General features: G+C 41.3%; 2 protein-coding genes across 6 annotated transcripts in view; one reads left to right on the forward strand and one right to left on the reverse strand.

Moving 5' to 3' along the window:
* ccdc171 (coiled-coil domain containing 171) overlaps window positions 1-1,048 on the reverse strand; it is a 26,816-nt gene extending 25,768 nt beyond the window's left edge. Inside the window, exons 1-2 of one of the 2 annotated variants that reach the window (XM_079848758.1) lie at window positions 899-1,048; window positions 36-177 (exon numbers count right to left, since the gene is read on the reverse strand). In XM_079848758.1, the coding sequence (XP_079704884.1) occupies window positions 36-157 (122 nt within the window). In that variant the 5' untranslated portion in view covers window positions 158-177; window positions 899-1,048. Of the gene's footprint in view, window positions 1-35; window positions 181-898 lie in introns of both variants that reach the window. The other variant, XM_079848757.1, reaches the window with a different exon arrangement.
* Window positions 1,049-1,453: 405 nt separating this feature from the next.
* Window positions 1,454-12,500, forward strand: part of psip1b (PC4 and SFRS1 interacting protein 1b) — a 15,821-nt gene continuing 4,774 nt past the window's right edge. The window contains exons 1-14 of one of the 4 annotated variants that reach the window (XM_079848878.1): window positions 1,454-1,617; window positions 1,870-1,962; window positions 2,069-2,130; window positions 2,841-2,979; window positions 3,147-3,647; window positions 3,732-3,909; window positions 4,127-4,276; window positions 4,617-4,766; window positions 5,148-5,297; window positions 5,581-5,730; window positions 7,736-7,885; window positions 9,523-9,672; window positions 10,018-10,193; window positions 12,180-12,445. In XM_079848878.1, coding sequence (XP_079705004.1) covers window positions 1,600-1,617; window positions 1,870-1,962; window positions 2,069-2,130; window positions 2,841-2,979; window positions 3,147-3,647; window positions 3,732-3,909; window positions 4,127-4,276; window positions 4,617-4,766; window positions 5,148-5,297; window positions 5,581-5,730; window positions 7,736-7,885; window positions 9,523-9,672; window positions 10,018-10,193; window positions 12,180-12,445 — 2,333 coding nt within the window. In that variant the 5' untranslated portion in view covers window positions 1,454-1,599. The remainder of the gene's footprint in view (window positions 1,618-1,869; window positions 1,963-2,068; window positions 2,131-2,840; window positions 2,980-3,146; window positions 3,648-3,731; window positions 3,910-4,126; window positions 4,277-4,616; window positions 4,767-5,147; window positions 5,298-5,580; window positions 5,731-7,735; window positions 7,886-9,522; window positions 9,673-10,017; window positions 10,194-12,179; window positions 12,446-12,500) is intronic. The other 3 variants (XM_079848880.1, XM_079848879.1, XM_079848881.1) reach the window with 3 other exon arrangements.

Here is a 12,500-nt window from a genome sequence, read left to right on the forward strand (position 1 = left end):
GGTGGTGGTCAGATGTGGTAAAGCGTGAGATGGACCTGTGGATCTCCTCCTGTGGGTTCTGTGCCGCGGCCGGGTGAGACGCCCTCAGAGAAGAGGAGGAGGAGGGAACCGGGCCGCGCTTGGGCCGAAGCCGGGCCGAGGGCAACCCAGAGGGCATGAGGTCAACCGGTCCTCACACTGCTGACGCCCGAGAACAAAACACACACACACACGAGAAATACAGTCATGTTTCAGGGGGATTTACAAACACAGAGAGAAGGAGAAACATGAAACAACAACAGAACATTATAGCCTTAACATAACAAAGAAAAGCGGTTTAGATGTGCATTTACACTGCAAAAAATGCTTTTCTTACTAGTATTTTTGTCTTGTTTCCAGTCCAAATATCTAAAAACTCTTAAATCAAGATGCATTTACTAGATGAGTAAAATGATATAAGATATTATGTCCTGTTTTCCGGGGGAATTAATCAAAATGAAGTGAGTTGATGCTTAAAAAAAGCAAAATTATCTGCCAATGGGGTCAGAAAAATAATGTTAATTCAAACAGAAACAACATTATTTTTCTTACTTTTTTTAGACTTTAGACTTAATATCTTATGTCATTACTACTTTAGTAAATGCATCTTGATTTAAGAAATGTTTGATATTTGGACTACAAACAAGACAAAAATACTAAGTAAGACAATTTTTTTTTTGCAGTGTACATCGAGTTCCAGATGGCAGTTCGACAAAAACTAGTTTATATACAAGTAATTGATCAACACGCAAAAGAAGCACATGAATCATGATACACAATAAAGTTCTAACGTTACGAAAACTAAATAAAATTCACGCGTTTGTTTCTAAACGCGATAAACGGTCAATTCACAAGAACATGAGTCAAACTAAAGACCAACCTAGCTTTAACAGGCGTGTTACGCTTGTGTGCGCGTTTCTCATTAAATAATGCAGTAAAACACATTCAAATATAAATCCGTGTAGTTGTAAACACTCCTCAGCGTCTGTTTGAATCTGACGCCATGTTTCCTCCTCACCATGACAACAATGATAAACGAAAAACACCGCGAAATATTAATCAAAACACGTGTGCACTCGCTGAATACTTTTCATTTTTACATATGTTTTTATGTTGTTAAATGATTAAATAAAGCGTTAGAATATTTTAAACAACTTTATTTATTTTTTTTTACCGCTTTTTACCGCTTAATTTTAACTCTTTAACGGCTGCTGTTGACAAACAATCACGTAAGTTTGTTTTTCAATCCGCGAAAATATTTTTAAATTACTGCGTGGTTAAATATACCACAAACTATTTAGTAATTATGCTTAATATTGAGAAGAAACCAATGTTATTAATCATATTAAGAATAAATATTAACCCTAACCTCCCTCTCTCTGTGTAATGGTACATTCCTCAGGCACGCTGCTGAGAGCGGGAGGCGGACTGAACTATTCCACCGGTGCTGAGGGGAGACACACTCTCTCGCAAGTCTTCATGTCCTTTCATTCATCGCGTGATAATATTTTTAACTACTGGTGTATTTTCCATTTGTTTTTAAATTAAAGTCTTAATAAAATCGTCTTTGAGTAGGTAGATATGCAGAAGGGAGTGAAGGTGAGTTCATATACAAACAATGGGCGTGTGTTAGCCTAAGCTAGCTAAACACGGCTATCATTTTATTTACTTCAATGTCGATAGCAATGAAATGATAATAACATTATATTATTGTTTTACAAAGGCAAAATCACGGCTAATTTAATGCATGTAAGATGTGTCTCTGCCGACAAAGTGTTTTGTTTATTGTTTTGGTGTGTTGAAGACACATGATGAGTGTTATTTGTGTTCATTTGTATCTTGTTTTCTCAGATGAAGACTACATCTGATCAGAACACCGATGGTTTTATTCCAGGCGATGTAGTGTTTGCTAAGATGAAGGGTTATCCTTTCTGGCCTGCCAGAGTGAGTTTCTGTACAGCAGATATCAGGCATTTTCATCCCATGTAAAACAAAAAACCAAGTTGAAATCTGACTGTTTATGTGTTGTTGTTGTTGTTTTGTCCCTCAGATTGGTGAAGGAAAAGCCCCAAGAAATAAGATCCCCATCTTCTTTTATGGAACACACTCCACGTAAGTGAACTCGGATCAAACACACACGTGATGAAACAATCAAAACAAAACGCACAGCCTCCATTAAACCACAGGTTTGCTTTGTGTTGTACAACTGTTATACAGAGAAACTCGAATTATAATGCAGAAATATCTGTCTAATCTATGTATAAAATAAATCATCTTAACGTGTTTATAAGACCACCTCAGGACTCAAAGTTGGATTAACAGTAGATCACACCGCTAACTATGAAAGCTTATGGGTAGCAATATTAATTATTATTAATATTTACATACCATATGTGCAACGTTTGGAGCCAAATGATCATTTAAATTCAATAATATAATTTACATTTGCTATTTACTACACTAGTTTTAACATATAGGCTATTTTAACGTTTTATAAGTTGCAAAATGAAAATGCATTATAGATATGATTAGATATGTTTAACATGTTCAAGCAAAAATCGGCATATGCCACATAGTTTAAAGTGAATATGGTCACTACGATTATGAGCTTGATTGCGTTAGTTTGATCGAAGTGTCGCGTTTACACGAGGTAAAGTTTAATCGCAATATTGCAAAAATCCCATTATAATCGCATTATTGGTGCACATGTAAACACAGTCAATCAGACAAATAAACTAAGTTTACATGGACTACATTTATACTACATTTATAGTCATTGTCACTTGCAATTTAGTAATAACTAGCATTGCACTCTCTTCCAGAACATTTCTCTTCCCCAGAGACATCGCCCCCTACTGGCCAAACAAAGAGAAGTACGGCCGGCCCATCAAACGGGGCGGGTTCGAGGAGGGCATGTGGGAGATCGAGAACGACCCGGGCGTGGGCCTCAGAGGTCACAAGGTCAGTGTGGTTTGCTGTTAAGATAAATATAATGATAAATATATCGTTCAAAACACACCACAATTCTAACGATAATGTCACAGAGGAAAGAAAAGTAATTTATCGTTATAGTTATCGGTGTGAGCAGCCTTAAAGACTGTAATGCGTGGGCTTTGTGTCCCTGACAGAAAGCAGCGCTGGTGAAGCGGCTGTCAGAGAGTCGGCAGAGACTGAAAGACAGGAAGAAGAAAGCAGAAAATCAGAGCGAAGCCAAAAGCCAGACTGGATCCCGTAACGATTCGGTGGCGACGGCTGATTTGCAGACGAATCGGCCTCCGCCACCGAGAGCAGCGACGCCACGTAGCAGAGAAGCTCAAAGCAAAGCAAAGTCTGAATCTGTCAAGTCGACGGGTGATCAAACACCCGAAGCCAGGTCGACGCGCTCCAGAGACTCAGCGGCAAAGATCGCCACGCCCGACGAAAGACGGACGAAAGAGGTCGCGCCCGCGAGGAGAGTGACGTCGCTCAGGACGGCCGCGGCAGGGAGGAGGATGATGCCGTCCAGGAAGATTGTTCTAGCGAGACGAGCCGCCGTGGCAAAGACACTTTCCGCTCACAGGAAACGCGTACTGAATAGAAAGATCATTTCAACGGCGAACAAACGGATGGATGCTAACAATCGCCAAAAGGTTTGTGTGACGCCATTCTCCATCACATCTGAACCTGGTGTACGAGTTGCTAATGTTGTGTGTGTTGTGTTTGAAATCACTCAGCCCTTGAGGATCACGCGCTCTACTGCAGATCTGACCGAGACCACTGATGACATCACTGCCGCGCCGCTCAGGCCGCCCACTCTGAGACGCAAACACTCGCTAACGAACGCTGATGTGAAGGAAGACACGCCCCCTTCTCTTGCGGTGACGAGCAGCTCCGCCCCCTCCGGCCCAGCAGGTGATCTGAAGTCTTGCTAACAATGTGCTAAATCTAAGCTAAATGCTAACAACATGTTAAAATGTGTTAGCAATGTGTTGAATCATGTTAGCAATATGCTAAATCATGCTAGCAAGATGTTAAAATGTGTTAGAGACATGTTAGCAACGTACTAAATCATGTAAGTAACATGTTAAAACATTTTATTGACTTCAAACTTTCATTTGTTCTACTGCAGATCTGACCGAGACCACCGATGACATCACTGCCGCGCCGGTCAGGCCGCCCACGCTGAGACGCAAACGCGCACAAACAAACTCTGATGGGAAGGAAGACACGCCCACTTCTCTTCCAGTAACGAGCAGCTCCGCCCCCTCCGGCCCAGCAGGTGATCTGTGCTAAGTCATGCTAGCAACATGCTAACACATGTTAACACATGCTAAATCATGTTAGCAACATGCTAGCAGCGTAGTAAATCAGGCGAGCAATATGCTAATTCACGTTAGAAACATACCAGCAACGTGTTAAATCATGCTAGCAACATGTTTAAACACGTTAGCAATATGTTAAATCATGTTAGAGACATGTTAGCAACATACTAAATCTTGTAAGCAACATGTTAAAACATGTTAACAATATGCTAAAACATGCTAAAATGTGTTAAAATATGTTAGAACATGTTAAATCATTTGATTGACTTTCATAAACTTTCATGCGCTCTACTGCAGATCTGACCAAGACCACTGATGACATCACTGCCGCGCCGGTCAGGCCGCCCACGCTGAGAAGCAAACGCTCGCTAAAAGTCTCTGATGGGAAGGAAGACACGCCCACTTCTCTTCCAGTAGCGAGCAGCGCCGCCCCCTCCGGCCCAGCAGGTGATCATTGCTAAGTCATGCTAGCAACATGTTAATACTTGTTAATGTTTTAAATCATGTTAGAAATATGCTAAACACGTAGTATATCAGACGAGCAATATGCTAATTCACGTTAGAAACATACCAGCAACGTGTTAAATCATGTTAGAAATATATTAAAACATTCTAACAGTGTTAAATCATGCTAGACATGTTAGTAAGGTAGTAATTATGCAAGCAACACGTTAAAACGTTAACACTATGCTAAATCATGCTAGAAACATGTCTGCGATGTGCTAAAACATGTTTAACAATGAGTAGCATAAAATATGCTTGCAACATTTTATTGACTCCTTTGAGTAAAATCTTCAAACTTTCATAAACTCATGCGCTCTACTGCAGATCTGACGGAGACCACTGATGACATCACTGCCGCGCCGGTCAGGCCGCCCACGCTGAGAAGCAAACGCTCGCTAACGAACGCTGATGTGAAGGAAGACACGCCCACTTCTCTTCCGGTGACGAGCAGCTCCGCCCCCTCCGGCCCAGCAGGTGATCTGAAGTCTTGACAACAATGTGTTAAATCATATTAGAAACCTATTAAAGCACTCTAACAATGTTAAATCATGTTAGAGACATGTTAGCAACATATTAAATCATTCAAGCAACATGCTAGAAAATGCTAACAATATGCTAAATCTTCCTAAAACATGTCTGCGATATGTTAAAATATGCTAGCAACTTGTTAAAACATGTTAGCAATGTGTTCGAACTTATTAAAATATTTTATTGAAAATCTTCAAACTTTCATAAACTTTAATGCGCTCTACTGCAGATCTGACGGAGACCACCGATGACATCACTGCCGCGCCGGTCAGGCCGCCCACGCTGAGAAGCAAACGCTCACTAACGAACTCTGATGGGAAGGAAGACACGCCCACTTCTCTTGCGGTGACGAGCAGCTCCGCCCCCTCCGGCCCAGCAGGTGATCTGAAGTTTTGTCAACAATGTGCTAAATCGTGCTAGCAACATGTTAAAACGTGTTAGCTATGTGTTAAATCATGTTAGCAACGTGTTAAATCATGCTAGAAAAATTTTAAAACATGATAGCAATATGTTAAATCATGTTAGAGACATGTTAGCAACATATTAAATCATTTAAGCAACATGCTAGAACATGCTAACAATGTGTTAAACCATGTTAGAAACAAACCAGCAACGTGTTAAATCATGCTTTCAACTAGGGCTGCAACAACTAATCGATAAAATCGATAATAATCGATTATGAAAATCGTTGTCAACGAATGTCATTGTCGATTAGTTGGTCTGCTCACGTCACGGGGAGCGTTACTGATGACGTCACTTTCATGACAACACAGTCACGCGAAATGGCAGAGTAATCGGAGAAATGACAGATCAATCGGCGGCAGAAAAAGTCATCTAAGGCATGGGAGCATTTTACATTAAATCTGGAATCTGGAAGTTATGCAAAGCTGAGCTTGTGTGGCATGGAAGTACCACAATGATGCACGAACACATGAAGAGGAAACACGTTGGTGTCACGGATGAAGGTGAAACATCAGCACGGCGAGCAAAAACTGTATATCCTCATTATATGAAGATGTGAAAATGGTAGTCTAGTTGAATTCATTACTACAGTGTAAACAGCTTTGTTTACTAACTTCGGGACAGTCACACTAGATCTATTTTGCATCGAGCATCAGGTTGCGCAATCAGTTCGCTCGCAACATAAGTGATGGATTATAATAGCGCTACCGCAGAAATAGGTTAAATTAAATGGTGTTTACAAAGTGAAGCACTAAATATAAAGGCAGTTAATAACAGCAGCAGTAAAATATTGTTTTTTAGTCACTGTAGTCAGTGGTTTTCAGCGAATGCTTGTGCACTAATGCATCATTTTTCTTGTCCTTTTAATCAAGCCTGTTAGCTTGTTGCGTAAGTTAACGTTACCTCCATTCCGCTCTCTTTTTATAGCATTAACGTTACTATGTAAGAGATAACGTTAATGTAGAGCTTCGCGTCGGGGTCTCGATCAGCCTGTCGGGGTTGTATTCGCTATTTCAACCGCCTCGCTCTACATTATCCCGCTTATTGCATGGCTACCCACCAAATAATTCAATAATTTGACACAAAATATTGATTTAAAAATTAGTTTATTGATTTAAAAATGATTGTATTGCTTCCGCTAAAGAAAATAGTCTGTTCCGTCTCTACGGTTAGAATCCTTCGTCCATAGCAAAGCTCTGTTTTTCATGGCAACGGTATGTTATAACGTTACTTCGCAGCGGTCTGTTGAAGAAATAACAGATCGCATTCTACATTGGAATTCAAAATCTGCTGCTTAATATCTTATTACAAACATGTTTGTGTCCTAATTTCATAATGTGAAGTTTATATGAGCAGCGCAACTCAATATTTTGTTTAGTTTATTTATATTTTGGATATTTAAATAAGTTTTACTGTTTAAAAACTGGACAAACTTTTGTGTCTTAAGGTTTAAAATGTAAAAATTAAAGATTATATTAGTAAAACTCAATGTGTGGCTTTTGCACTTTTTAAAGTACACTTTTACACATAAATACCCTGATTTAGGGTTTTATTTAGTTATAATAAGCAAAAAATCAAATTGAATTGTTAAAGTTTTTATCCGATTAATCGATTAATCGAAAAAATAATCGTCCGATTAATCGATTATCAAAATAATCGTTAGTTGCAGCCCTACTAGAAACATGTTAAAACATGATAGCAATATGTTAAATCATGTTAGAGACATGTTAGCAACATATTTAATCATTCAAGCAACATGCTAGAAAATGCTAACAATATGCTAAATCTTCCTAAAACATGTCTGCGATATGTTAAAATATGCTAGCAACTTGTTAAAACATGTTAGCAATGTGTTAGAACTTATTAAAATATTTTATTGAAAATCTTCAAACTTTCATAAACTTTCATGCGCTCTACTGCAGATCTGACCGAGACCACTGATGACATCACTGCCGCGCCGGTCAGGCCGCCCACTCTGAGAAGCAAACGCTCACTAACGAACTCTGATGTGAAGGAAGACACGCCCACTTCTCTTCCGGTGACGAGCGGCTCCGCCCCCTCCGGCCCAGCAGGTGATCTGAAGTTTTGCTAACAATGTACTAAATCATGCTAGCAACATGTTAAAACATGCTAACAAAATGTTACATCATGCTTGAAACATGTCTCAACGTAGTAAAACATCCAAGCAACATGTTAGAAAATGCTAACAATATGCCAAATCATGCAAGCTACATGCTAAAACATGTCGGCGCTGATGGCCTCGTGGGCAGCGTGGACATATAGCACCGTTGCACTTCAAGCAACCCGAGTTCGAGTCCCGGCTCGCGTATATATATATATACACTCACCTAAAGGATTATTAGGAACACCATACTAATACTGTGTTTGACCCCCTTTCGCCTTCAGAACTGCCTTAATTCTACGTGGCATTGATTCAACAAGGTGCTGAAAGCATTCTTTAGAAATGTTGGCCCATATTGATAGGATAGCATCTTGCAGTTGATGGAGATTTGTGGGATGCACATCCAGGGCACGAAGCTCCCGTTCCACCACATCCCAAAGATGCTCTATTGGGTTGAGATCTGGTGACTGTGGGGGCCATTTTAGTACAGTGAACTCATTGTCATGTTCAAGAAACCAATTTGAAATGATTCGAGCTTTGTGACATGGTGCATTATCCTGCTGGAAGTAGCCATCAGAGGATGGGTACATGGTGGTCATAAAGGGATGGACATGGTCAGAAACAATGCTCAGATAGGCCGTGGCATTTAAACGATGCCCAATTGGCACTAAGGGGCCTAAAGTGTGCCAAGAAAACATCCCCCACACCATTACACCACCACCACCAGCCTGCACAGTGGTAACAAGGCATGATGGATCCATGTTCTCATTCTGTTTACGCCAAATTCTGACTCTACCATCTGAATGTCTCAACAGAAATCGAGACTCATCAGACCAGGCAACATTTTTCCAGTCTTCAACTGTCCAATTTTGGTGAGCTCGTGCAAATTGTAGCCTCTTTTTCCTATTTGTAGTGGAGATGAGTGGTACCCGGTGGGGTCTTCTGCTGTTGTAGCCCATCCGCCTCAAGGTTGTGCGTGTTGTGGCTTCACAAATGCTTTGCTGCATACCTCGGTTGTAACGAGTGGTTATTTCAGTCAAAGTTGCTCTTCTATCATCTTGAATCAGTCGGCCCATTCTCCTCTGACCTCCAGCATCAACAAGGCATTTTCGCCCACAGGACTGCCGCATACTGGATGTTTTTCCCTTTTCACACCATTCTTTGTAAACCCTAGAAATGGTTGTGCGTGAAAATCCCAGTAACTGAGCAGATTGTGAAATACTCAGACCGGCCCGTCTGGCACCAACAACCATGCCACGCTCAAAATTGCTTAAATCACCTTTCTTTCCCATTCTGACATTCAGTTTGGAGTTCAGGAGATTGTCTTGACCAGGACCACACCCCTAAATGCATTGAAGCAACTGCCATGTGATTGGTTGATTAGATAATTGCATTAATGAGAAATTGAACAGGTGTTCCTAATAATCCTTTAGGTGAGTGTGTGTGTATATATATATAAAAATGCTCAATCATGCTAAAACATTTTAGCAACTTGTTAAAACATGTTAGCAATGTGCTATAACATGTTAAAACATTTTATTGATTCCTTTGAGTAAAATCTTAAAACTTTCATGCGCTCTACTGCAGATCTGACCGAGACCACTGATGACATCACTGCCGCGCCGGTCAGGCCGCCCACGCTGAGACGCAAACGCTCGCTAACGAACTCTGATGTGAAGGAAGACACGCCCACTTCTCTTGCGGTGACGAGCAGCTCCGCCCCCTCCGGCCCAGCAGGTGATCTGAAGTCTTGCTTTCAGTGACAGAAATCTTTTTACGGTTTGTCCACGGATCCTTAAAAACTCTTAATGTTTAAAATTCTTTAATGTAAAAATAAGGCTTGAAACATGCTAACAACGTGCTAAATCATGCTAGCAACATGTTAAAACGTGTTAGCAATGTGCTCGAACATGTTAAAACATTTTATTGAGTAAAATCTTCAAAGTTTCAGACAAGACTTTAAGCCAACATCACAGTTTTACGTCACTTTACTCATCTAATGCGGATGTCGTTTCACGTTTTCATTATAATCTTAGATGGTCATTATAAGCATAAAGATCTTCTAACCTGATCAATCTACAGGCTCAAAGAGGAAGCGGCTCACAGAAGAACCAGAGACCAACGACGTCAAGAAGAGAAACGCACAAGATGAGGACGAACAGAGACAGGCCGCGAGTAAACCCAAGGAGACGAAGAGCGACGTTCTCAGCGCGAAGCCTGATGAGCCGAAAGTGGAGGGCAACCCGAGAGCTGAGGAGGTGAGAGCGCATCAGCTGACCCGCGGTTCGGCACGCTGATAACTCCAACCATCATAGACTGAGAGATTATCATTTGGACGTGTTTTGTCTTGCCAATTTACACATTCAAAGAATTTTAAAGTCCAACTGAAATCAAAATCGACCCTATTTACTTTGTTAGCGCATATTACTAGTCTAGTGGTGAACAATTAACCCGTGCAAGTTAATACACAGAAAAAAATAGTTTGCCGTCGTAATCTTTAATCAAAGTCTGAAAAGTTACTTCCGGTCTGAAATGGCGTTCCTTCTCTGATGATGTAGGTTTGACGGCTTGGGTTGGGAAACGCTTAACCACTCCCCTCAAACCGTTAGTCTGCTATGAGCAGCGATGGAGAGGAGGAGCGCTAGAGTAAAACCCCGCCCTCTTAGTGGAGCGGCTAAGTGATATAATCGTTCAGTTTATGATACAAGCGTGAAAATTGGCATGAGCAGTCTCTGATGGTCACTAGACAATAAGCCACCCACAGCTACTTGAAATTTCAAGATTTTTCATTTTTCAAGATGGCCGACACCTTAGTGGAGCAGTTAAGTGATATAGTGGTTTATTTGGTGATACAAGCATGAAAATTGGCATGAGCAGTCTCTGATGGTCACTAGACAATAAGGCACCCACAGCTACTTGAAATTTCAAGATGGCGGCCATTTTTCAAGATGGCCGACACCTTAGTGGAGCAGTTAAGTGATATAGTGGTTTATTTGGTGATACAAACATGAAAATTGGCATGATCAGTCTCTGATGGTCACTAGACAATAAGCCACCCACAGCTACTTGAAATTTCAAGATGGTGGCCATTTTTCAAGATGGCCACCACCTTAGTGGAGCAATTAGGTTCATGGCAATTTTCATGCTTGTATCACCAACTAAATGATTTCTTAAGCCTAATTGCTCCACTAAGGTGGTGGCCATCTTGAAAAATGGCCGCCATCTTGAAATTTCAAGTAGCTGTAGGTGGCTTATTGTCAAGTGACCCACAGAGACTGCTCATGCCAATTTTCATGCTTGTATCACCAAATAAACCACTATATCACTTAACTGCTCCACTAAGGTGTCGGCCATCTTGAAAAATTGCCGCCATCTTGAAATTTCAAGTGGCTCGGACAATTTTCTTGTCAAGTGACCCATGGAAACTGCTCATGCCAATTTTCACGCTTGTATCATAAACTGAACGATTCTGCCAAGCATAAGCACTTAGCCGCTCCACTATCTATTCAATATTCCTTTTCACTGGGAAATACGTCACAACACTGGAGAAAAGTCGTTTGCAACTTCCGGTTCACGCGGACTTTAAATGTGGAAGAAGAGGCGAAAATTGGGACTTGCGCATTAATGCAGACACACACACATAGTTATGTCTAAATATCCGTCTCAGCGAGTGTTCTCTCGGTTCTGTCGTGAGTGAACAGTGAACACCGGACGTGTGTCAGTGCATCGGTCTTAAAGTGACAGCAGCCTGATATTCCTGCTGTCGTCTGTCATTAATGCTAATAAAACAACAAAATACAGCGTTAACAAAGATGAAACTATATTTAATTACTACAGTGAACATAGTGTTATTTTATATTTAGGCTTAATTATTTATGTCTGTATCTGAACACTACTGTTAGACTTTTAGTATTCATCTCTGCTTGTACTTTGAGTATTTGTTCTTATTTTATTACTGACTGTTCACCTGTTTTAAATAATGTGTGATCTTTATCAGTTAGGCTAGTAGTGTTAGATGTGGTATCGAAGAACTTCAAGTGAGCTTTAAGTAATAAACAAAAAGCAAAGGTACACCCCCCCCCCCCCCCATATATTTATCCGATCCGTGGCTCAAAAACCATAAATGATCCAAACCGTGAATTTTGTGATCCGTTCCACCACTATTTAGGAGGAACCGATCCGGATCTGGATCTGACGTCTCTGTGTGTGTGTGTGTGTGTGTGTGTGTGTGTGTGTGTGTGTAGAGGAGCAAGATCCTGGCGGAGAAGAGGCAGAGCGTGCTGAAGTCCCTGCAGGGCTTGGTCACGTCCACCAGGGGAAAGACTCAGTCCAGCGCTGAACAGGAAGAGCCTCAGAAACGGCCCGAGAGGAGCCGAGGAGTGCGGAGCGAGAACCGGCTGAGACCGGCCGACAGCGAGAGGAGAGACCCGGAGCAGAACCGGCTGAGACCGGCTGACAGCGAGAGGAGAGACCCGGAGCAGAACCGAGGACGAGAGCGCAGGAACGCTGAGTGAGTGAGATTGCATCAGCGCTGGGTCTTTCCTTTCACTTTCCCATGTTCATGC

This window comes from Squalius cephalus, assembly GCF_949319135.1.
Source record: "Squalius cephalus genome assembly, chromosome: 18".
Taxonomy (NCBI): domain Eukaryota; kingdom Metazoa; phylum Chordata; class Actinopteri; order Cypriniformes; family Leuciscidae; genus Squalius; species Squalius cephalus.